Source organism: Panthera tigris, chromosome X (assembly GCF_018350195.1).
Source record: "Panthera tigris isolate Pti1 chromosome X, P.tigris_Pti1_mat1.1, whole genome shotgun sequence".
NCBI lineage: Eukaryota > Metazoa > Chordata > Mammalia > Carnivora > Felidae > Panthera > Panthera tigris.
Window position 1 is genome coordinate 6,821,420 of NC_056677.1, and position 24,728 is coordinate 6,846,147.

A 24,728-nucleotide genomic window follows, 5' to 3' on the forward strand; every position below is an offset into this window, starting at 1 on the left:
CAGCGTTTCCTGACATGGGAAGGCGCCCCACGAAGTCCAGGTGAGTGGAACACATAAGAGCAGTCAGAGAACCGTGTATGTCCCATTCTTACAAGGTTGGTCAGTTGGTTTGTTAGGTATGCTTCACGCCAGCATGCAGCCCAGCATAGGGCATGAGCCCAAGACCTGAACTGAGATCAAAGGTCCGATGATTAAGGGGGTTCCTGGGTGGCTCAGTCGGAAGCGTCTGCCTTCGCTCAGGTCATGATCTCATGGTTCGTGAGTTCGAGCCCCACGTAGGTTCTGTGCTGACAGCCCGGAGCCTAGAGCCTGCCTCGGGTTCTGTGTCTCCCTCCTTCTCTGCCCCTCCCCCACTCATACTGTCTCTGTCTGTATCTCTCTGTCACTCTGTCTCTCTCTCTCTCTTTTAAAAATAAACATTAAAAGAAAAAGATGGGACACCTGGGTGGTTCAGTTGGTTAAGCATCTGACTTTCGCTCAAGTCATGATCTCATGGCTTGTGGGTTTGAGCCCCGTGTCAGGCTCTGTGCTGACAGCTCAGAGCCTGGAGCCTGCTTTGGATTCTGTCTCCCTCTCTCTCTGCCCCTCCCCTGCTTGTGCTCGCTCTCTCTCTCTCTCTCTCTCTCTCTCTCAAAAATAAATAAACATGAAAAAAATTTTTTTTAAAAAGAGTCAGACATTTAACCCACAGAGCCACCCAGATGCCCCCTGTTCTTAGTTTTAATTTTTAAAGATATTGTGGTACAATACATATAACAGAAAATTTACCATCTTGGGAATGCAAGCTGGTGCAGCCACTCTGGAAAACAGTATGGAGATTCGTCAAAAAACTAAAAATAGAATGCAAGCTGGTGCAGCCACTCTGGAAAACAGTATGGAGATTCCTCAAAAAACTAAAAATAGAACTACCCTATGACCCAGCCATTGCACTACTAGGCATGTATCCACAGGATACAGGTGTGCTGTTTCAAAGGGACACGTGCACCCCTATGTTTCTAGCAGCACTATCGACAATAGCCAAAGTATGGAAAGAGCCCAAATGTCCATCAATGGATGAATGGATAAAGAAGATGTGGTACATATATACAATGGAGTATTACTCGGCAATCAAAAAGAATGAAATCTTGCCATTTGCAATTATGTGGATGGAACTGGAGGGTATTATGCTAAGTGAAATGAGTCAGTCACAGAAAGACAAATATCCTATGACTTCACTCACATGAGGACTTTAAGAGACAAAACAGATGAACGTAAGGGAAGGGAAACAAAAATAATCTAAAAACAGGCAGGGGGACAAAACAGAAGAGACTCCTAAATATGGAGAACAAACTGAGGGTAACTGGAGGGGGTGTGGGAGGGGGGATGGGCTAAATGGGGAAGGGGCACTAAGGAATCTACTCCTGAAGTTGTTGTTGACTATATGCTAACTAATTTGGATAAAAATTAAAAAAAATAAAAAATAAAAAAATAAATAAAAGTATATTTATCATGGTGAGCAATAAAAAAAAATTTACCATCTTAAACATTTTTAAATGTACATTTAAGTAACGTATTACTTATTACTTTTATAGAACTTTATAAATTATATTATACTCACAAGTTATGTTTATAACAATAAAAACTAGCATTAAAAAAACTCACTGTATTTTTATTTTAATTTTTTATATTAAATTTTTTTTTCTTAACTTAAAACAATTTTTAAATTAAGTTTATTTTGAGAGAGACAGTGTGAGTGGGGTAGGGCAGAGAGAGAAGGAGAGAGAGAATCCCAAGCAGGCTCCACGCTGACAGCACAGAGCCCAGCACAGGGCTTGAACTCGTGAGACCATGACCTCATGATCTAAGCCTGAAACCGAGAGTCGGACACTTTAACCAGCTGAGCCCCCCAGGCACCCCAGCTCATTGCATTTTTAAAGAGGAAAAGCTTTGGGGGGTTCAGTGTGCCTGTGCTCGTAGGAGTCAGCAGGAGGGTTGGTCCCCAGGAAACCGTCAGCTGTGCACCCTGTTCTGTTCTAGGCAGTGCCCCAGAGAAGGTCTGTTTATTGCTCTGTGATCGGGACAAGAAGAAGGACCCTAAGAAGGCGGGTGTTGGAGTGCTGGCTACGATATATTCTAAGGCTAACATGTATTCTGCATTTATTCAGTTCTTAAAGTAACACCAGGGTGCAGTCGACTCCCCGGGCTCAGAAGGGCATTGGGTGGCCCAGGGGCCTTGCACCTCTGTTGTGCGTCTCCGGAGAGCAGCACTGGCACTCACTGCTGATCTTGGGCTTCTTTGTATCATACACGTTCTTGTGCACTTAACGCCTGTATCCGCAGAGATCGTTCTGGGTTGACTGCGCTGAGGTCTGAGTCGCGATTTCTCTTAACGACCCCACGCTGCTCCACAGTCTGGATCCTCCGCTGTTCTACAGAACCTCTGTAGACGGATATTTCTGGTGCTTCTGGTGAAAGCCTGTAACTGCAGCATGTGGTGTCTCTGTACCCGAGTCCGTGTACCTGTACGTACAGGTCGTTGCAGTCCATTTCCAACCTGGGGTTCTTGAATCAGAAGTTTGGGGAGCACGAACTGTGATAGCCACCTCCAAATTTCTCGGACCACTTTTCAGGCTCAGGTCCACTCTAGCAGAGGTTATTTTCAGTTTAGTTCTGTACTCTTTTCAAATGTGATGGGTGGAAAATGGCTTCATTGGTTAAATGCGCATTTTTAGGGCACCTGATGGCTCAGTCAGTTAAACATCTGACTCGATTTCGGCTCAGGTCATGATCTCACGGTTTGTGAGGTTGAGCCTCGCATCTGCGCTGTTAGCGTGGAGCCTGCTTGGGATTCTCTCTCCCTCTCTCCGCCCCTCCCCTTCTCTCTCTTATGCACACTCTATCTCAAAAGTAAAATAAACATTTTTAAAAATTCAAAGCAATTTAAATGGGCACTTTTCATGATGAATGAATTTGGGCGTCTTCCCATATCTTTAGAAGCTTTTTTTTTTTTTTTTTTTTTTAAGTAGAGGAACATCTTTAAGGATATCAGAATGACCTGAATTCTATTCCAAGCAAAGCATCTATGCCACAGAGAACTGGTCAGTGGAGGGACAGGGAGGAGATGCAGGGCGCCTGCTAGCTGACGGAGGTGACAAGTTATCTAAATTTTTTTTAACATTTATTTTTGAGACAGAGAAAGACAGAGCATGAACGGGGGAGGGTCAGAGAGAGGGAGACACAGAATCTGAAACAGGCTCCAGGCTCTGAGCTGTCAGCACAGAGCCTGACGCGGGGCTCGAACTCACGGACCGCGAGATCACGACCTGAGCTGAAGTCGGATGCTTAACTGACTGGCCACCCAGGCGCCCCAGTGACAAGTTATCTAAAAGACTCTTGGGGAGAAGGAAGAGACTTTTGCCCCAAAGGATTGATGGGAGCCACTGTGTAGAACTCCACTTTTGCATTCTGTATGTCCAGTTTTCTTTAAATGAGGGGTGCACAGGATAATTTTCTGGTTTAGATGGGAATTAATGTTTTAAGCAATACGTATAACAAGATAATGATTGTTCACTTCTGTTTTTATGAAAACATACTTTATTTTGATCATTTTTAAAAATATATATTTGACATATACCATTGTGCAATTTGAAATACTTTTAATAACACTTAGGTATTACAACAATTTTTTAAATAACTTTGTATTAATTTTTAATACGATATGTCGATATTATTTTTTGCCTAATAGAAAAAAGTCTAAGGGGTGCCTGGGTGGCTCAGTTAAGAATCCAACTCTTGATTTCAACTCAGGTCATGATCCCAGGGTCATGGGGTGGAGCCACATCTGGCTCTGTGCTGAGATTCTGTCAGTCTCTTTGCCCCTCTCCCCTGCTTGCTCTCTCTATCTCTCTCAAAAAAAATAAATAAATAAATAAAAAGTCTGAAATGGTGCTTTGTTCAGAAACATGAATGAAATTCTGTAACCTGGTTAATTAGTTAGTATTAGGGTCTGTTGCTGTCACCCAGCACATGGCAACTCACTGCTATAAAATCCTGAAGATGCTCAGAGGAAGGACCACTAAAACTTCAAACTGAGTTTTACATTGTCCTTATTACAGAGGCACCAGTAGGTACTTTTAAAACAATTTCTCTGGAACTGGTAACGTGTATTCTTCTCTGCCGAAATTTAAATCTGTGTTTAAAGCCTGCCATTCTCCTCTTTCTCCGTCCCCAGGCAACCACCTATCGGACTTCTGTCTCACAGATCAGTTAGCATTTTCTAGAACTTTATGTACAGCTCCAAAGTAGATCATGTACTCTTAAAAATACGAACAAACAGACAAAACCCGACCAGTTTATAGAAAAGCACTCTGGGGGCGCCTGGGTGGTTCAGTCGGTTAAGCATCTGACTTCAGCCTAGGTCATGATCTCACAGTTTGTGAGTTCGAGTCCCCACATCGAGTGAGCTCAAGCCCTGCTTCGGGTGAGCCCTGCTTCTGTTTCTCTCTGCCCCTCACTTACTTGTGCCCCCTTTCTCTCTCTCTCTCTCTCTCTCTCTCTCTCTCTCTCTCTGTCTCTGTCTCTGTCTCTGTCTCTGTCTCTCTCAAAAAAAAAAAAAAGGCACTCTGTAAATTATTCATAGACTGAACCACAAACACGTAAATATCCTGTGTTGCCCTGCCCGAGAGTATGGCCGAATGATGAATTAGCTTGCTCAACTCTTATTTAACTTGATTGTACTCCCAGCCCGTCCTCAGAGGCCCAGAGAAGGGCTGACATTTATGACAAAGACTGAGAGTGGCCAGTGCAGGTATGGTGGTTCTCGGAGGTTCTGGGGAAATGTACCTCTATGCAAACTACATAACCAGAGTTTCATGAGTAGAAACAGCGGTTCACATGCTAACTCCTTCCTGCTAGTGTATCTCTTACCCGTAGGCTTGTTTTGTTTTGTTGTGTGTGGTGAGTAGGGGAGCGAGCAGGCAGGATGGGATCGAGGGGAGCCGCTTGGACAAAGCCATGGCGTCTGGTTTCCTGGGCCGTGGGCAGTGCTATCTTGTCATCGCTTAGGAGCCTGGAAGGGAAGGTGAGTCAGGAGGTGCGAGTGGCTCTTTATCTCTCCCTGTGAAGTTTCTTTCCCAGACACAAGAGAGAGAGCGCTTCCTTTCTCCCCGTGTGGGGTCAGCTGGAAACAGAGACCTGTAACCGTGATCCCCACCAAGTGCACATCTGTTCTCCTGCACGATGCCCAGGTGGTCAGGGAGGGGGCGGGGGTGTCTGCCCGGGAGTCAGGTGAACTGTTAGGCCATGAAGAGAGTCTGAGCCGAAAGCTCCTTCCTAGATCTTCCCTCCGGGCTACTCTGTTGTTCCGACTTTGCTTGGCGGAGGAAGGAAGTGCTACTCACTGGAAAGTTCGGGGCGGATGCGGTAACCTTTTCTTCTGTGTCGCTGACAGTCGTCATCTGCACCTTTGTCCTGTGTGTCCACGCCACCTCCCTGGGAGGGCTGCCGGGCGGGTCTGGAGTGGCTCCTGTGCCCGTGTTTTCACAGACAGCCACGGCTGTTGTCCTGGGCAGGCACAGAGGGTACACCATGGCCTAAGATGGGCTCGGAACAGGTGAACACCAGAAACCGGGTCACTTGTGGCATTTTCCTGATCCTACTAGATCAGCCTCGGGAGATGTGCTCAGGGTCTGCCTGATGCGCACAGCGTGTTGGGAAAGGGGGCGTCTTGCTCAGACCTGGGGTTAAGGCTGCTGCGCTCTGATCCTATCGAATGTGCACTGAAATGGCATGAAGAGTGCTGGGACACAGTCCTCCTCTCTCTCTTTGGAGGCAAAATTACCATAGCCTCAGCTTCTAAAATGTACATATAATTTCAAATATCCTCGGGAAAATTTCTTTTAAATACCATGCTATCCATTACTTTGGAAAGCTTGCAACTGCTCTAGCTTTTTTTTTTTTTCAACTTCGTATGGGAACAGATAGTTTTGGTTACAACGAAGCACGCCTGCCCACCTCATCATTTATGGTACTCTCAAACCATCATCCGGTGTTGCAGGTAGTTTTGCCGGGTCCGGATTATTGATAGGGTTGGTTCATGTGATTTTCGGCCTCTTTGCCGGCGGCCTTAAATCCTTTTGTGTCTCTAATTACAGCCCCTAAGCTTGCGTTCAGGAGCAGATTAACACCCAAGGGTAGAGGTTCTTCGCTGGAGGCTGAAAGGGTTAGCCAGACTTCGGGCCGAGTTAGAGATTTCAAGAAAGCGGCTTTCAAGTCTAGTGACAACAGCTGTGCTCGCTACGAGCACATTTCTTGCAGCCTGCTTTGTTTTCTGGATGCCACTAAGCTGCAGTGAACTCCGCACCGCCCCTGTGTTGTGCTGGGAGCCCCTCTGCTCCTGGCTCCTTGGAGCTATCCTGCAGCAGGTGGGTCTGCACGCAGCCCTGACATTGGTTGGCACCGATGTTCTTGGAAGCAGCTATGGGTGGCGATGCGGCAGGGTTACAGGCAGGGCTAGGGCGTCGGCAGGCTTCATTCCTCCCCGCTTCCCTCCCAGGAGCTCTTCCTGGGCCAGAAACCATATCTGTGTTTTGCTGGAGGGTGTGTGCCTTGGTGGGGGTGTTGGCAAAAACCTGTGCTTTTGAAGGGTCTGCCATCATTTGTTCGAGTCTCAGGGGAAAAGTTTCTATTTCGAGCATGTTGGGGGTTACAGCCGTTTGCAAATGCTCATTTTCTTATTAGACAGAGGAAACCCAGAGACTTACGCTGGACAGACACCCTGTCTTGGAGCTGTTTTCCATTGTTTGTTATTAAATGGAATCAGGAGAAAAAAGAAAACCATGCAGATCAGAGTTGTTTTATTTTGGGAAAAGTTGCTTCTATTCCGATTTAGGCTCATTATATATGGCTTGAGCAATTTAATCAGGTGAATTTCCAATTAAGTGAGGTTATTTCATATTCTAAGTCAAATAGAAAGTGGAACAAAGTTAAGATTTTGTTTTTCATTGCAAAGCGTGTAAGTGATGTTTATAAAGTTTATCGTGCAAATATCGATGGTTTCTGATATGTTAAGACATGCAGAGAAAGTTTTTTTTTTTTTACTTCTTTCAGATATGACTCATCAGCACTGTTGCTAATGCTTAGAGCTATTTGTAATTAGTTTTACTAATGGTTGCACATTTGAATATCCTGAGTTTCTTTGCCAGAAAATCCGTTCTCTTGAAATGTAGCCAGTAGGTTGGGCTGGCGCCCTTCTGAAACACTCAGTTGAACTTGCTCGGGCATTAGTCCCTCGAGGAGCTGTACTGTGAACACAGGTGGGTGAGATAGTCTTTTTTCCCCTTTTTTCTTACATGAATAGATGTATTGACCTGAAGATTTTAAAAGTTAGTAGAAAAACCAAATCGTTTTGGTCTGCTCCAGTTCTGCCTGCGTTCATTATGTGACATTAAAAAATATATGTATCTTTTTAATGTTTATTTGAGACAGTGAGAGGGGGAGACACAGAATCCCAAGCAAGCTCTGTGCTGTCAGCACGGGGCCCGAAATCAAGAGTCAGACGCTTTACCGACTGATCCACCCAGACGCCCCCATTATGTGACATTTCTGCACAGGCTTCTCTGCGGAAGCACCCGGGAAGAGCGCCGAAGGCTGAAAGACGAACCATGCACCCGCCCTTACTGGGGGAAGGGGAAGGACCAGGGGTGCCCCGGGCTCGTGGAGAGGCGCCTGCCTCTTTCATCCTGTGGGAATGCTGCCTCTCAGCCTGGCGTTTGTTCCAAATGCAGCTTTGATGTCCTGTATCAGTCTCAGCTCTTTAGGCCATTTGGGAATTTTTATCTTAATTCTTCTCATGTATAAAGGCAGGAACTCTGTGGCTCGCATCCCATAGGACTATATGGATTCAATCCAGCATGACATCACCGTCCACAGCAGTATGTTGTCTGACCACCGCCGGGGAAGGGAGCCCTTTGCCGTTTCTCAAGTGCTCGGCCCTGTGTCTTCATACATTCGTGTAACGTGTTAGAAGCGCTCCGTGCAATCATACCATTAGGTGCTGCCGTCCAGGAGCTGCCTGCTGAGGATGCTCTCATAGGCCTGGATTGGGAAAGCTGTGACAGGTGGTGAGCCAACAGATGTGAGGAGGCCGGGAAGCAGACTGCAGCAGAGTCTTACCTGAGGCTGGGCCACTGACCTGCCCTTGGAAGGCTGAGCCAGGTTTGAGCCGCAAATCTGGTCCTACATCGGCAATACCAGGGAAGGGCAGAGCGGGTGCAGGCAAACGGACTGCAGGGGGACGGGTGACTAGGTGGCTGGGGGCAGAACGGTGCTGGCCCTGAGCTTACCTCTGAGCTGCCGGGAGGGCTAGTGCAAGGCCACCAGCCTGCCCACATGTGTCTCCAGCTGATGCCCACGCTGCTGGCCCAGGGGCACCCTCCAGACCACAGCTTGGCTAGATGCCTGAGAATGTGGGAGCTTGGGCTCCTGTGGCAGCTGTGAGCAGTTGAAGGTTCTGGAGTGAGAGCAAGAGCTGTCTAGAGCAGCGTGGCTGGGAGATTGATCTGGCAGGAGGTAGACAGACCAGCAGAGGGAGAGGCTGGTCAGGACGTAGTCATCCACAGGCTTGGCTGGGTCAGAACAAGGTTCATTTTGTGTTTGTAGAGTGCTGGTTTTTATGTGTTTCCTTTTGAAGGACTAAAAAGGGTGCTTGCAGTCACCCTCTCCAGTGTACAACCCCCCCACCACCTTCCACCTCCCCTGCTGGCCTGTACCCCCTCCTTTCCTTGAATTCTAAAGTCTTCACACAGGGCTGTTCCCCTCACCCACGGGTCACCGAGGCACCTTTGCAGTCCTGCCCAGACCACCCCTTCTCTGAAATCCAGGCCTCTTCCCCCCTCAGGCCCCCTGATTCTTTTCTCTAAGATGCCCCCAACGGATCACTATTGATTTCCTCCCGCCAAGGAGCCTTCTCCAACCCCAGGGTTGCCTAAAAGCCCCAGATCCTATCATAACCCCCAGCACAATGCACACCCAAAGCCAAGGCACCTGGCCTCCCCCTCTGGCCTCCCCGGCCTCCCAGCCAGCGGGTCCGGTACAGTCAGGCTGACGCAGCTTGTGGTGACCAAGCACAGACTGTTTGTTTTATGAGGTGGTGCCTGTTGGCTTCATTCTAAAAGGCTATGAAAATAACCCAGCACTCACGAAATTTTTTTTTAGGCAAGGAAGGGATTGTGTTCTTTATGAGAATGACAAACATTTCACTGAAGCATTTATTTTAATAATTCCTTTTTTAAGAGAGAGAGTGCACACGAGCAGGGGAGGGGGGCAGAGAGAGAGGGGGACACAGAATCTAAAGCAGGCTCCAGGCTCTGAGCTGTCATCATGGAGCCCGATGCAGGGCTCGAACTCACGAACCATGAGATCATGACCTGGGCTGAAGCCAGATGCTTAACCAACTGAGCCACGCAGGCGGCCCTGGATTCATTCTTAATTTTAAATGATATGCTAGCATTTTTCATATTTGTGGTGTAAACCCTGTCCTTCCAAAAATCCCCCAAAGACTACCTCGCTTATAAAATTATTTCTAAAAATTGAAGTAAATTTTTATTAATCTTGGTATGTAATTTGTGGGAAAGGCTTCGGGGGAACAACCCTCATTAGGATGAATAATTTCATCTGTAGGAGCAGAAAATGTTCGTAGCCAGTACTATGGCTTTTCTGTATTTATATGAAAGGAATAGTAAGCACTGATTAGAGGTGCCATTTGGGAAGAGTGACAGTGGCATGAGAGAATACTCCCAAAACCAGGCGGGCCGCAGAGTGAAATGGAGACACGGAGTCTGCAGGCTTCTCCAAATTGTCTAGAGACAGAGAGGAGGTCATGCAGAGGGCTGTCTTTAGATCATGGCTTCTTTTCCTTGGGCGTCTTTTTGGCCTTTTAATTTTTAAATATTCCATATTTTCTACAATAAGCATGTGTTTTAAGGATTCCAAACATCAACAGCCATTTCAACAAACAGGATCCCTTTCCTACATACACTGGGCTGACCCTGGCCCGGTGTGAGCACGGACGAAGCCCCACTGCCTATCCAGTGATTCTGGGATTGCGCAGCCCCAGGCTCAACGTGGGGCGTTGCTGGTCCGTCTGTCACATCCCTGCCCGCAGCACCTGCTCAGAAGCAGGACCTTCGGCGTCTCTGGGTTGGGCTGCACAGGCCTTTGTGGCTCTAGCGCTCCCATTCGCCCCTCATGGCTGTTTGTGAGGCCAGAAATCACCCTCTGTGTTTCTCCCTCCCAGAATGGGCTTCCTTACCGGTCTCTCCAGTTGGCTTACATCTGACTGCGGCCAAGGAGGGAGCATTCTTTCGGTAGCGTCCCTATTCATTCCTGTTCGATATTTGTCTCGGGGCTGTCTCGACCGTAGCAGACATCCCACAGGAAGGAGTGATTCGGGACTGGTTTGCTGTATGCCATTTTGCATTTACTATTTTTTTTTCCAGAGGGAATTTTTTTTTTTTAATCTTTGTAATATAATTTACTGTCAAATTGTGTAACATACGGTGTATAAAGCGTGCTCTTGGTTTTTGGGGTAGATTCCCATGGTTCATCGCTTACATACAACACCCAGTGCTCATCCCAACAAGCGCCCTCCTCAATGCCCATCACCCATTTTCCCCTCTCCCCTCCTCCATCAACCCTCAGTTTGTTCTCTGTATTTAAGAGTCTCTTATGGTTTGCCTCCCTCCCTCTCTGTAACTATTTTTTTCCTTCTCTTCCCCCATGCTCTTCTGTTAACTTTCTCAAGATCCACATATGAGCAAAAACATACGGTATCTGTCATTTTCTGACTCATTTATTTCACTCAGCATAATACCCTCCAGTTCCTTCCACGTTGCTGCAAATGGCTGGGTTCCATTCTTTCTTATTGCCAAGTAGTACTCCATTGTATATGTAAACCACATCTTCTTTATCCATTCATCAGTTGATGGACATTTAGGCTCTTTCCATCATTTGGCTATTGTTGAAAGCGCTGCTATAAACATTGCGGTACATGTGCCCCCATGAATCAACACTCCTGTATCCTTTGGATAAATTCCTAGTAGTGCTATTGATGGGTCATAGAGTAGTTCTATTTTTAATTTTTTGAGGAGCCTCCACACTGTTTTCCAGAGCGGCTGCACCAGTTTGCATTCCCACCAACAGTGCAAGAGGGTTCCCGTTTCTCCACATCCTCTCCAGCATCTATATAGTCTCCTGTTGTGCATTTTAGCCACCCTGACCAGTGTGAGGTGGTATATCAGTGTGGCTTTGATTTGTATTTCCCTGATGGTGAGTGACGTTGAGCATCTTTTCATGTGTCAGTTGGCCATCTGGAGGTCTTCTTTGGAGAAGTGTCTGTTCATGTCTTCCACCCATTTCTTCAGTGGATTATTTGTTTTTCAGGTTCTGAGTTTGATAAGTTCTGTATAGATTTTGGGTACTAGCCCTTTATCCGATATGTCCTTTGCAGATATCTTCTCTCATTCCGTCGGTTGCCTTTTTGTTTTGTTGATTGTTTCCTTCACTGTGCAGAAGCTTTTTATCTTGATGAGGTCCCAATAGTTCATTTTTGCTTTTAATTCCTTGTCTTTGGTGATGTGTTGAGCAAGAAATTGCTGGGGCTGAGGTCAAAGAGGTAGTTGCCTGCTTCCTCCTCTAGGGTTTTGATGGCTTCCTGTCTCATGTTTAGGTCTTTCATCCATGTTGAGTTTACTTTGTGTATGGTGTAAGAAATGGTCTAATTTCATTCTTCTGCATGTTGCTGTCCAGTTCTCCCAGCACCATTTGCTAAAGAGACTGTCTTTTTTCCATTGGATATCTTTCCTGCTTTGTCAAAGATTAATTGGCCATACATTTGTGGGTCCAATTCTGGGTTCTCTATTCTATTCCATTGGTCTATGTGTCTGTTTTTGTGCCAATACCATACCGTCTTGATGATTACAGCTTTGTAATAGAGGCTAAAGTCTGGGATTATGATGCTTCCTGCTTTGGTTTTCTTTTTCAATATTACTTTGGCTATTTGGGGCTTTTGTGGTTCCATACAAATTTTAGGATTGTTTGTTCTAGCTTTGAGAAGAATGTCGGTACAATTTTGTTGAGATTTCATTGTATTTTATTATTACTTTAAAAAAATTTAATGTTTATTTTTGAGACAGAGAGAGCATGAGCAGGGGAGGGGCAGAGAGAGGGAGACACAGAATCTGAAGCAGGCTCCAGGCTCTGAGCTGTCAGCACGGATCCCGATGCGGGGCTTGAACTCACAAACGGTGAGATCATGACTTGAACTGAAGTCAGACGCTTAACTGACTGAGCCACCCAGGCACCTCTGTATTTTATTATTTAAAAAAATTTTTTTTAAGTTTATTTATTTATTTTGTGTGTGAGAGAGACAGAGGGAGCAGGGGAGGGGCAGAGAGAGAGGGAGAGAGAGAGAATCCCAAGCAGGCTCTGCACCATCAGCACAGAGCCCGATGTGGGGCTTGAACTCACGAGCCGTGAGATATCATGACCTGAGCGGAAGACAAGAGTCTCATGCTTAACCAACTGAGCCACCCCGGCACCCCGCATTTACTCACTTCTAATGCTCATGGCTCTGCGGGTGGCCAGGGTGGATACCACTAAGAACCAAGTACGGCATAGTGGTTTCACCCAGGCCCTCAAACTGGGGACTTGTGCTCTCCTGTCCTGGCACATCCTGTGGCCCGTGCACTCCTCAGGGTCCCCACATTTCTGGCGGCTGAATGGCTTAAAGCCACCTGAGTGTGTATCTTGTGCGAGAAGAAAGCCCACGATCTTGTGAAAATGAAGACCTTAAATCTGTTCTTGTTTCTGTTCATCTGGGTCTGTCTGAAATGCAGCCAGAGGGACAGTGGCTGTGTGAGACCACTAGGTGGCGCCAGAGAGCTCTTTCCCCACAGCCTGCCAGACCAGCATCCTCACAGCATTGTGATTGAGTGAACACTTTTGGGTCCAGAACGTCGTCCTCCCTCTTATTGGCATGAATCCAGCCGTTTTAGGTAGTCAGAGGGGCTGAGAAACAGAAGGTAGCTGGAACCTTCCCAAATACATTCATCATGCACTAGGAAATTCAAAGGACCTGATGAAAAGCCCATTATGTTTTAGGAAAACGTCACTATCCCCAATAGCCAGAATATCCTTATGTGTAGCTTATAGGTACAACCTTTTCACTGGGTGATTTTTTTTTTTAAAAAAGCTCTTAATTTCTACTGTGGTTGTCAACTATGTCTTCTTGAAATAGACATGCATCTATATGTGTTATCTTTTTATTTTATTTTTTAATGTTTAGCTGTTTTTGAGAGAGCAAGAGACAGAACATGAGCAGGGGAGGGGCAGAGAGAGAGAGAGAGAGAGAGAGAGAGAGGGAGAGAGAGGGAGGGAGACACAGAATCTGAAATGGGCTCCAGGCTCTGAGCTGTCAGCACAGAGCCCAACGCGGGGCTCGAACTCACAGACTGTGAGATCATGACCTGAGCCGAAGTCGGCCACTTAACCGACTGAGCCACGCAGGCACCCCTGTATTGTCTTTTTAAAAAGGAGGGAGTGCGTGCACTCTTGGAGCCCTGCTGCCCCCCACCCCCAAGTCAGCCAGCACATATCCCAGTCTTGCCATGTGCTGGGTTGGAACATGTTGCCACAGATTATAAGGCATTTTCTTTTTCAGGCTTCCTTTTTTTATTTGTTTCCTTTGCCTCCACTCTCAGTCTAGTTTATTTCCTTCATTAATTAAGTATAAAGGAAGATGAAACACATCCTTGATGCGATAGCACAGAAAATGCCACCTGAACACGAGACTCACGTAGCCAGAACCTTCCTCACGAGGATTTGGAGACACTCGACGAGGTACACTTTGGGATTGCAATCCCCTTACTTCTGTGGTGTGATGAAGTTGTCTGTTTTTTTGCTCTTGTTCATGGGGAAACTCCTGAAGTCAACACATTCCACATTTTGCCACCCATCTACTTTTCCTCCTTAATTATGAGTTGTCAGAACGTTTTTACTTTAACGTTTATGTATTTGTTTTTGAGGGAGGCGCAGAGAGAGAGAGGGAGAGAGAGAGAGAATCCCAAGCAGGCTCCACACTGTCAGCGTGGCTGGAACACAGGAACCGTGAGGTCACGACCTGCGCCGAAATCAAGAGTCAGACACTTAAGTGACTCGGCCACTCAGGCGCCCCGTGAGTTGTCAGAAGGTTTAAGTTATACATACTCTTCAGATTTCTTTAATCCTCTTTACTACTGTTTTGAGAGAGTGTGTGTGTGTTAGAACACACGAGCAGGGCAAGGGCAGAGGAGGAGAGAGAGTCCCAAGCAGGCTCCACACCCAGCCCAGAGCCCATCGTGGGGCTCAATCTCATGACGCTGGGATCATGACCTGAGCCGAAGTCAAGAATCAGACGCTGAACTGACTGAGCCACCCAAGCACCCCGGGTTTCTTTAATATGCTTTTAACATTAATATCCTTTAATGTCTTTGCCTGCCTGGAAGAATGTCTGCTCTCTGTCAAGCATCTAGAGAGGCTCAGTTTGAGCCTCTTGAGCTGCAGACTGGCCACAGTGAGCAAGTTCTGTCCCAAATTGGAGACGTGGAGACATGGAGACTGAGAGAAGCAGGTGCGTGGCTCTCCTCACACACCACCGTTCTCTTGGATGCTCTGTGAACATTTACATGGCAGCTGTAGGGATTTGCGACTGAACCTCCCTTATCATTCCCAGGCGGTGTAGCCAAAAAAAGAATAAGCCACCGATGGGAGGGTGCGGACAGGGGCGCAGGAGCCCAGGAAGACGCTGCATACTGTGTTCACAAGTCCTCGCTGAACGGACTAGAGCTGTCGTTCTAGGGCATCATGAATTCACACAATGGGGACCCTTAGCTGACTTCACAGGCACTTGAGAGGCTCAGAGGAATGAATGCGCCTCTGCTAGTCTCAGTTAATGTCAAGATGTCTGCGTTTACTTAGTGAAGTGAGTAAATAGAAGTCATCCAGGGACGCCTGGGGGTCAGTCGGTTAAGCATCTGACTCTTGATTTTGGCTCAGGTCGTGATTTCACGGTGCAGGAGTTGGAGCCCTGCAATGGGCTTTGTGCTCACAGTGCAGAACCTGCTCAGGATTCTCTCTCTCTCTCTCTCTCTCTCTCTCTCTCTCTCTCTCTCTCTGCCCCTCCCCTGCTCTCTGTCTCTCTCTCAAAATAAATAAATAAACTTTAAAAAAAAGGAAGTGGTCTAAACTGTGTGTGACCCGGCTGAGCTGGGGACCCCCTGCACTTCTCTCCTCCTCAAGGAGGCTGACGGCTGTGTGCCTAGCTATGCTGAAACAGGAAAGACAGAAGAGTCCTTCCGGGGTCCTACTGATGGCTGAGGCGAGGACAAGATTTATTTACCTGTTTAGAGCAAAAATTGAAGAATAAGGCTTAGTTCACATTTTGGAGCTCATGACTCTCACTCTGCCTTAGGATGGGTTCTGCATTAATAAAAGTTAACAATTTTTCATATCCAGATACCGTGGAAAGCCCCGGAAGCAATGCTATCAGTCACGCGGGAGTAGCTATAACATATTTCTGTGTCTCACTCCCGTCTTGGCACAGGGTTGTCCTTTATTTGCAATTCCTGAGTTGTCTGCGTTTTTTTTTGTTTTTTTGTTTTTTTCAGGAAGAATGAACTGAGCTGGAGGCCTCACTCCTGGCATGCCACCAAGTTCTCTGATAGCCACCCCGACACATCAGCATCTCCGTTCCCCTCTGCCAGCTCCTGTCCTTCCTGGCACGGCCGTCACCACCCCAGGTAGGCACTGTTTCCCACTGGGATGGATGGTGTTCGACATTCCACCAACGTCCATGACCTCCCAGCCCTGCCACAACAGCACCTTTCTTGACTTCAGCGTGATTTTCTTTTCTTTTCTTTCCTTTTCTTTTCTTTTTTTTTTTTTTTTTTTAATATTTATCTGTCTTTGAGACAGAGAGACAAAGAGTGAGCAGAGGAGGGGCAGAGAGAGAGAGGGAGACACAGAATCTGAAGGAGGCTCCAGACTCTGAGCAGTCAGCATAGAGCCCGATTTGGGGCTTGAATTCATGAACGGCGAGATCATGACCTGAGTCAAAGTCCTATGCTTAACCAACTGAGCCACCCAGGCACCCCTCTTTTTTTTTTTAATTTATTTATTTTGAGAGAGAGAGAGAGAGACACCGTGCCAGTGGTGGAGGAGCAGAGAGAGAGGAAGACAGAGAGAATCCCAAGCAGGTTCTGCACTGTCAGCGCAGAGCCCCATGCAGGTCTCTAACTCACAAACGGTACAATCGTGACCTGAGCTGAAATCAACAGTCAGAGGCTTTTTTTCTGATGAGGAAAAGCTGCTGACACACCATTACCAGTAGAAATGTCTAAATTCTTCACTGGGTAGGTAGGTGTCCAAGCCTTGAAAACAAAAACTAGGGGCACCTGGGTGGCCCAGTTGGTTAAGCATCTGACTTCGGCTCAGGTCATGATCTCGTGGTTCGCAAACCCCATGTCAGGCTCTATGCTGACAGCTCAGAGCCTGGAACCTGCTTTGGATTCTGTGTCTCCCTCTCTCTCTTCCCCCGCCCCTGCCCACACTTTGTGTCTCTGTCTCTCTCTCTCTCTCTCTCTCTCTATGTCTCTCTCTCTCTCTCTCTCTCAAAAAAAAAAAAAAAAATTAACATTAAAAAAAAAGAAAACAAAAACTAAAACACCAAGGGCAAGGATGAACAAGTGTGCTTTCTCATTTATGTTGTTTAATAAATCAGGAGCTTGGGGACTTACCTTTTTGGGCTGAATCCCTTTGGGCCAGCCAGGTCGGTGGTCCTGAGCTGAGTGGGAGGGCTGTCCGTCCACCCATGTGCCTACAGCAACCACCCTTCTTCTGAGACTTTTATGTGCACATTAGAAGGCAGAAGCGGGGCGCCTGGGTGGCTCAGTTGGTTGAGCCTCTGACTTGGGCTCAGGTCATAATCTCACGGTCCGTGAGTTCGAGCCCCACGTCGGGCTCTGTGCTGACAGCTCGGAGCCTGGAGCCTACTTGAGATTCTGTCCCCCTGTCTCTTGCTGCCCCTCCCCCCTCACACTCTGTCTTTCTCTGTCTCTCAAAAATAAATAAACATTAAAAAATCTTAAGAAAGAGAAGACAGGCTCTGCCTAAGGGTTCGGCAAGTGTATTCCAGCGAGGCTCCCAGGCCGTTCTCTTAAGCATCAACACCCTCTCCCCAGCCCCCAGGGCTCTCCTTATAGAGGAAATCAGGGCTTCACAGCCCACATGCCAGGGTGCCATCCAGCCTCGGGGGCCCAGGGGTGCTTTCCCACTGAGCAGGAGACCCAGATGCTGGGAGTTGTAGGTCAGTGGATGGAGGGGGAGTTCTGGGCTACCTGGAGTCCACATTTCAGGGCCAGAAGGGCTAATGTGTCAGGTAGGTGTGTGGCCACACCACAGGGGTGTTGGCTGGAGGAGGCCTCTCCTGGCCACCTTGGGTGAGTGGCCAGCGTCCTCACAAGTCTCATATTAAAAGGATGATGGCTCTGTCTCCCTCTCTCAAAATAAATAAATAAACTTAAAAAAATTTTTAGAGAGCGGGGAGGCGCCTGGCTGCCTCAGTGGGTTGAGCGTCCGACTTCGGCTCAGGTCACGATCTCATGCTTCAAACCCAGCTTCGGGCTTCTCGCTGACAGTGCAGAGCCTGCTTGGGATTGTCTCTTGTCTCCCTCTCACCCTCTCTCACCCCCCACCTCAAAATAAAGAAGTAAACTTAATATTTTTTAAGCAGGGTGGCTTTGGGTGTGTGCGAGCCCATGTATGAGTGTGTATATGTATGTATATGTACAGGTGTATCTGTAAGTGTGGTGTGTGCACATGTGTATAAGTGCATGCTTGCGCGTGTGTGCTTGAATGTATGTGTTTGTGTATGTGAGTGTGCCTGCATATCTGTTATGGAAGGGCATTTGTGCCTGTGTGTGTAGAGCTAACGTAACCATCTCAAAATCAGTTTTTGATCGTTAGTAAACACCGGTCTGCTACAAACTTCTGAAGTACTTCTGTGAAGGCAATACATCTCAGTGCATTGACCTGTTGAAAGTGACATGAGATGATGGTATTTGGAGTCCAGGGTATTTTTGAAAAACCACAGATTCTCAACTGAGTAGTAAAAGTTAAGTGAAAAGTGGGCCTTTTATTTTCATTATCAAAGTGATGTAAAGTAATACGATTTCCATTAAGCCCATTTGGTGGTTTGTTGATGACAGAATCACGTTTGCTGCCCGCATGCGTGTGGGAATGGTGCTGGGCACTATTTATAGCTGCCCAGACCTCAAATGTTACAGAGAAATCACCTCCAGGGCACTGAGGGGAGGGTGCAGGAGAACCGCCTCCTGTTCTGTCTGAGAGGGGCACTGCTCTGTCCTTTTAGGAAAGGGTATACAAGCCAACGGTCCCCTGCCTTCAGGACAATGTCACTGTCCCCGGTAGCTGCCATATCCTCAGAACTTGTAGATGGAGCCCTTGTTGTGTGTTTTCGTTGGTTCTCTTGTTCATTTGTTTGTTTTATAAATGGTCAGTGATGTGCTTTTCCAAATGTTTGCTTATTTTGAGAGAGAGAGAGAGAGCGAGTGAGCATACAAGAACAGGGGAGGGGCAGAGAGAGAGGGAGAGACAGAATCCCAGGGAGGCTCTGTGCTGTCAGCCCAGAGCCCGACTTGTGGCTCCAACTCACAAACCCTGAGACCGTGACCTGAGCCAACATCAAGAGTCGGACGCTTAACCCACTGAGCCACCCAGGCGCCCCTTGTGTTTTGTTTTTGTTTTTTTTGGAGAGTGGGTTGCAATTTTATTTTTATTTATTTTTTTTCAATATATGAAGTTTATTGTCAAATTGGTTTCCATACAACACCCAGTGCTCATCCCAACCCTTGTGTTTGTTTTAAGAGTGATTTCGGGGGCGCCTGGGTGGCGCAGTCGGTTAAGCGTCCGACTTCAGCCAGGTCACGATCTCGCGGTCCGTGAGTTCGAGCCCCGCGTCAGGCTCTGGCCTGATGGCTCGGAGCCTGGAGCCTGTTTCTGATTCTGTGTCTCCCTCTCTCTCTGCCCCTCCCCCGTTCATGCTCTGTCTCTCTCTGTCCCAAAAATAAATAAAAAACGTTGAAAAAAAAAATTAAAAAAAAAAAAAAGAGTGATTTCGCCAGTTCGGTCTCCTGTGTCCTTGCCCTAATCACACATTTTTCCCATTCATCCTGGTTCTCCCCAAACCTAAAGTCGCCAGGGTTGTGGTAGTTTTTCTTGTTTTTTGTTTCTTACCTTGAAGCCTGAATGTTCCAGCTTTGTTGAACTTTAATGAAAACAGTTTTTCTCTTTTTAAATGTTTATTTTTGAGAAAGAGAGAGAGAGAGTAGGGGAATAGGTAGAGAGCTAGGGAGACAGAGAATCGCAAGCAGGCTCCACGCTGCCAGCTCAGAGCCCCACACGGGGCTTGAAACCAGAAACTGTAAGACCGTAATCTGAGCCAAAATCAAGAGTGGGATGCTCAACTGACTGAGTCACCCAGGCTCCCCACGGAAGCATTTTTAACATGCTTGGATAAGTAGTTTTACCATCGAGAGCCATTAGCCTCCTATATACACTGTCACTACCTCATAGAATAACTGATTCCTTAACAAACATATCTCCCAGCTTGTAGCAACAAACCTGATTTTGTATTTCCCTGTCTTAGGCCCCATCCTGCTTCATAACCAGTATTTTTGGCACTCAGGTACAGCTCCAGTGAACTCTGTCAAGTTAATGAGTCCCCTGAGCACGGCAGTGTTTGTTTTGCTAAGAAAGCCTGTGGCTTGGGTCCTTTATCAAATATTCCATTAACTGAGAGTTAAGAGGAGCTCTTGGTACTTTAATATTTGGGTGTGGAAAAGTAACGCTATCTCTGGATTTCCCCTTTTAATTTGAAAATTACCGTTATTTGGGGCACTGGGGCGGCTCACTCGGTTAAGCATCCGACTTGTCCTGGTCTCACTGTTCGTGAGTTCGAGCCCCACATCGGGCTCTGCGCTGACAGCTCAGAGCCTGTTTGGGATTCTCCCTCTCTCCCTCTCTCTCTGCCCCTCCCCTGCTCTGTCTCTCTCTCTCTCTCTCAAAATAAATAAATAAACGTAAAAAAATTTTAAAAAGAAAAGAGAAAATTACTGTCATTTGATTGCTTCTTTGGTTTTAGTAATCCATAAGAAGAATCCTTTTATACGCTAAACCCCGGGGTCCACAGTCTTGTTCTTTGAGGGGGCAGGTAGGAAATATTTTAGGCTTCATGGGTCTCTGTCGGTTGCAGGTACCCAGCTCTGCCGTTGTAGCTCAGAAGTATTCACAAACAGTGTGTAAACAAATGGCCATAATTGTGTTCCAATCATAGCTTATCTGTGAGTGCTGCGATGTGAATTTCCTGTCATTTTCACGGGTCACAGAATAATCTTTTTTAAAAAATGTCTTTAATGTTAATTTATTTTTGAGAGAGAGAGAGAGAGAGAGACACAGAATGCGAGCAGAGGAGGGACAGAGAGAGAGGGAGACATAGAATCCGAAGCAGGCTCCATCCAGGCTCTGAGCTGTCAGCACAGAGCTCGACGCGCAGCTCAAACTCACGAGCCATGAGATCGTGACCCGAGCCGAAGTTGAACGCTTAACCCACTGAGCCACCCGGGTGCCCCGGCATCTGGACGTTTCTGTGTGGGGCCATCTGTGTTCTTGGTCCTGCTCTCCTCATTTGTCCCCTTTACTATTGCTCGCTTCAAAAGCAAACTCTTCTCTCTGGTTCTTTCCTCCTAGTTCTTCCTCCCATGACCTGTCTGGCACGTGGGAGCACACGAATCTACAGCGTACCTCTGACCACTTTAGTTCCCTGGGGAGCGTCGACAGCCTGGACCACCCTTCCCAGCCCTACCCCTCCGGACGCCTCTCCGCCGCCAGGTCCAATGGCAGCATCGACCACCTGGGCGGCCCGAGCAAGCGGGACTCAGCTTACGGCTCATTCTCCACCAGCTCCAGCACGCCCGACCACACCTTGCCCAAGGCTGATGCGTCCTCTGCAGAGAACATCCTCCACAACGTGGGCCTGGAGGAGGCCTCCAGGCCGGGCGGCCGGCAGGGCCAGGCTGCCAGTGACCCCCAGGGCCTGGAGGACAGGCTCGGGTACTTGCCACCCCGGGCCCCCCGTGACGGCAGCAGAAGCCCCAGGCCAGAGGACAGTCCTGAGACCAAGCTGGCCACCCCTGGGAAATCAAATTTGGGACCGGTTTGGTATGTCCCCGATAAGAGAAAAGCACCTTCCTCCCCTCCTCCACCACCTCCCCCTCTCCGCAGTGACAGCTTCGCTGCCACCAAGAGCCACGAGAAGGCCCAGGGCCCTCCACTCTCAGACACCGCCAGTGTGCAGCACTTTCCAGGCCCACCCCAGGCCCAGCCCCGCAGTGACTGGAGATCAGAGCCCACCAGTCAGCAGTGGAGGCCGGCACGGCCTGGCAATGGGAAGAGAGTCGGGAGCTCGGGCCCTGCGCCCCACGTCCCCCTGGACGGTGGGGTGCCGACCCCTGACCACAGGCCGGGCGGCCTCCCGGGGGCCCCTGGCCGGCTTCAGGCCTCCCTGTCCAGCACGGACGTGCGTTTCCCGCAGGCCTCCTTTGGCTGCCAGCACCCGCGCCAGTACAGTGACGAGAGTCCCTTCTGTCACGACGGCCCCAGGGCCGCCTCGTCGCTGAGGGAGCAGCACTGTGTGGCCGTCCCTGGTGGCTGCCAGGAGCCTTCTGCCCACCGTGTCCAGGAGGACGGCCCCGCTCGGCTCAGGTGGCCCGGTGCCACTGAGCAGAAGGGCGACAGCAGTGGGCAGAGCCGCTACTACTGTGTGACCAGCAGACAGTGCCCGCAGGCAAGCGCCCAGGCGGGACAGCCCCACGAGGAATATTGGCAGTCTGACAGGGCCGCAGAAGCCCACGAACTCCCCACTGAGCACCCGATGGGCCACGGGCCCTGGGGTCACATCCGCCAGCACGAGGAGGAGGCCCCGCACACCCGTGAGAGCGACCAGGCAGCCAAGGGCCACCCCATGGGAAGCGAGGAGCCACAGACAGCCGCCCACTGGGCAGGAGCCGCGGGGAAGGAAGCCGCCGACGGCTTCCTGTGGGCCGCGGGAGAAAGCAGCAAGATCTCCCCTCAGAAGACACCTATGCTGCACTCGCTGGCCCGGGAGGGGGCGCGCCCGCCCGACGACGGCCCGGGAGCTGGTGCCGAAAGGCCGCCCCCGTTCGATGGCCAGGTGGGCAGAGCCACCCGGAGAAGCGACCGCTTCGCCACCACCCTGAGGAACGAGGTCCAGATGCGCCGAGCCAACCTGCAGAAGAGCAGAAGCACGGTGGCGCTGGCTGGGGCCGACGAGGCGGCTCGGGAGGCCGGCGGCTGGCAGGTGGAGCCGGGAGGCGTCCCCGGCGCCTCCCCAGAAGGTTCCTTCCGGGGCACCTATAAAGACCACCTGAAGGAGGCCCAAGCCCGGGTCCTGAGGGCCACGTCCTTTAAGCGCCGCGACTTGGAGCCCAGCCCGGCCGATCGTCCCGCGGGGTCAGCAGAGCCGCGGACTGAGGAGCACAGCACACATCTGGATGCCGCCCCCCACTTCTGGGAGGGGGGCCTGCCCAAGCCGTCCCCGTCTGGAGGGGGCCTGCCGCACGTTCCCCGCATTGGGGGCCGGAAACGGTTCACGGTGCAACAGAAGCTGAAATCGTACTCCGAACCCGAGAAAATGAACGAGGTGGGGCTCACAGGGCCCGATCGCCCCCACCAGCACCCGGGTGCGTCCGAGGACACCGTGGGCACATTCGCCGACAGGTGCAAGTTTTTTGAGGAAAGCAGCAGACCCATTCACCAGAGACCTGGGCAGAGGCAAGCACTCTGTGGATTCCCGAAGGAGAAGCTGGAGAGGCCGCGGACAGCGGGCCACGGGTACGAGGGTGCAGAGCCTTCGTTCCAGAACAGGGCCCACACGACCTCCTTTGGAGAGAACCCCAGCAGTCACGGAAAAACGGCGAACATGGGAAAACCAGAACCACCTCAGAGACTTGGAACCTTTGCTGAGTATCAAGCCTCTTGGAGGGAACAGAGAAACGCTCTAGAAGCCAGGAGTTCTGGGCGGTATCACTCAGCGGATGACATCTTGGACGCAGGTCTGGATCAACACGAGAGGCCACAGTACGTTCATGGAAGGTCCCGTTCCTCACCATCCACAGACCCCTACAAACAGGTAAGGTTTGTGCCCCAACCAAGGAAGAGCTGCCCCGGGCTGCTGTCTTAAGGCACATGTAGGATGCCCTGAAAATACGATGGCCCAATGTCAGTGTCGCTTGTGTCCCGCCGTTTGGGCATCGTTTGTGTGCACCGGCTCTTCTCGTGTCAACTTGTGTGAAAGGTACCTGGGGACTAAACAGGTACATTCATGACAATTTAACTCCGTATCCGTGTGCCTGTCCTGAGTCCCCGGCCTCCCCATCGTCACTTGCTTCGGCTGTCTTTCCTCATAATTAGCTTGCCCCAACCTTAACACCACGTAAAGAATTTGGGGGGAAGCCTAGAAAATGGTCAGTTCTCTGAAATGAAAAGGGGTGAAGACAGTGTATGATACACGATAGCCACTCTTCAAATGCTGAGGCCTTTAAAATTTTTAATATTTGTTCCTTGTAGTATTTTTTTTCAAATATGTTTGAATTCCTCCAGAACAAATGTAATTAAACATGCAATGCATTAAACTGTTGCACTTTTTATAAGGTGAGAATTCTTTTTATTTTTTTTATTAAAAAGAGTTTTTTAAAGTTTATTTTGAGAGAGAGAGCGAGTGAATGAGCAGGGGAGGGGCGGGGGGAGAATCCCAAGCAGACTCCATGCTGTCAGCACAGAGCCCAGTGCGGGTCGCAGGCTCACAAACTGTGAGATCGTGACCCCAGCTGAAACCAAGAGTCAGACGCTTTAACTGAGCCACCCAGGCGCTTCTATAAGGTAAGAGTCCTAATGCTGAAAGTTGACTTCAAGCTTTCTAGGAAATTTAAAGAAAACATTCCAGTGTCATCTCGCCTCTTTCTCTCTCTCTCTCAAAATATAAATAAACATTAAAAAATTTTTTTTTAAAAAAGAACCAGTAGTAGGTTCAATACACAATATTCAGGGGGTGCCTAGCCTTAGTCGGTTGAGCGCCTTTTTTTTTTTTTTTTAATGTTTATTCATTTTTGAGAGACACAGTGCAAGCGGGGGAGGGGAGAGAGAGAGAGACAGACAGAATCTGAAGCCGGGTCCAAGCTGTCAGCACAGTCTGACACGGGGCTCGAACTCAAGGACGGTGAGACCATGACCTGAGGCAATGTCAGACGCTTAACCGACTGAACCACCCAGGTGCCCCAAGCGTCTGTCTCTTGATTTCAGCTCAGGTCACCATCTCACGGTCCATGGGTTCAAGCCCTGTGTCAGGCTGTGTGCTGTCCATGCAGAGCCTGCTTCGGATCCTGTCTCCCTCTCTCTCAGCCCCTCCCCAGCTCGCTCTCTCGCTCTCTCTCTCTCTCTCAAAAATAAATAAATACTAAAAAACAACAGTTTGGAGAGCGGAGCTTGTGAGCCCTGTGGCTGAGTGTCATTACAAGGCGGCAGGCTGCGTCCTCGCCTCCGCGGCACAGGCTCGCGGGGCA

General features: G+C 48.9%; 1 protein-coding gene across 5 annotated transcripts in view; it reads left to right on the forward strand.

Moving 5' to 3' along the window:
• Positions 1–24,728, forward strand: part of SHROOM2 (shroom family member 2) — a 157,442-nt gene that overhangs the window by 76,756 nt on the left and 55,958 nt on the right. For 4 of the 5 annotated variants that reach the window (XM_042974107.1, XM_042974108.1, XM_042974109.1 and 1 more), the window contains exons 3-4: positions 15,681–15,812; positions 20,839–23,299. In XM_042974107.1, the coding sequence (XP_042830041.1) occupies positions 15,681–15,812; positions 20,839–23,299 (2,593 nt within the window). Of the gene's footprint in view, positions 1–13,846; positions 13,876–15,680; positions 15,813–20,838; positions 23,300–24,728 lie in introns of those variants that run through there. The other variant, XM_042974111.1, reaches the window with a different exon arrangement.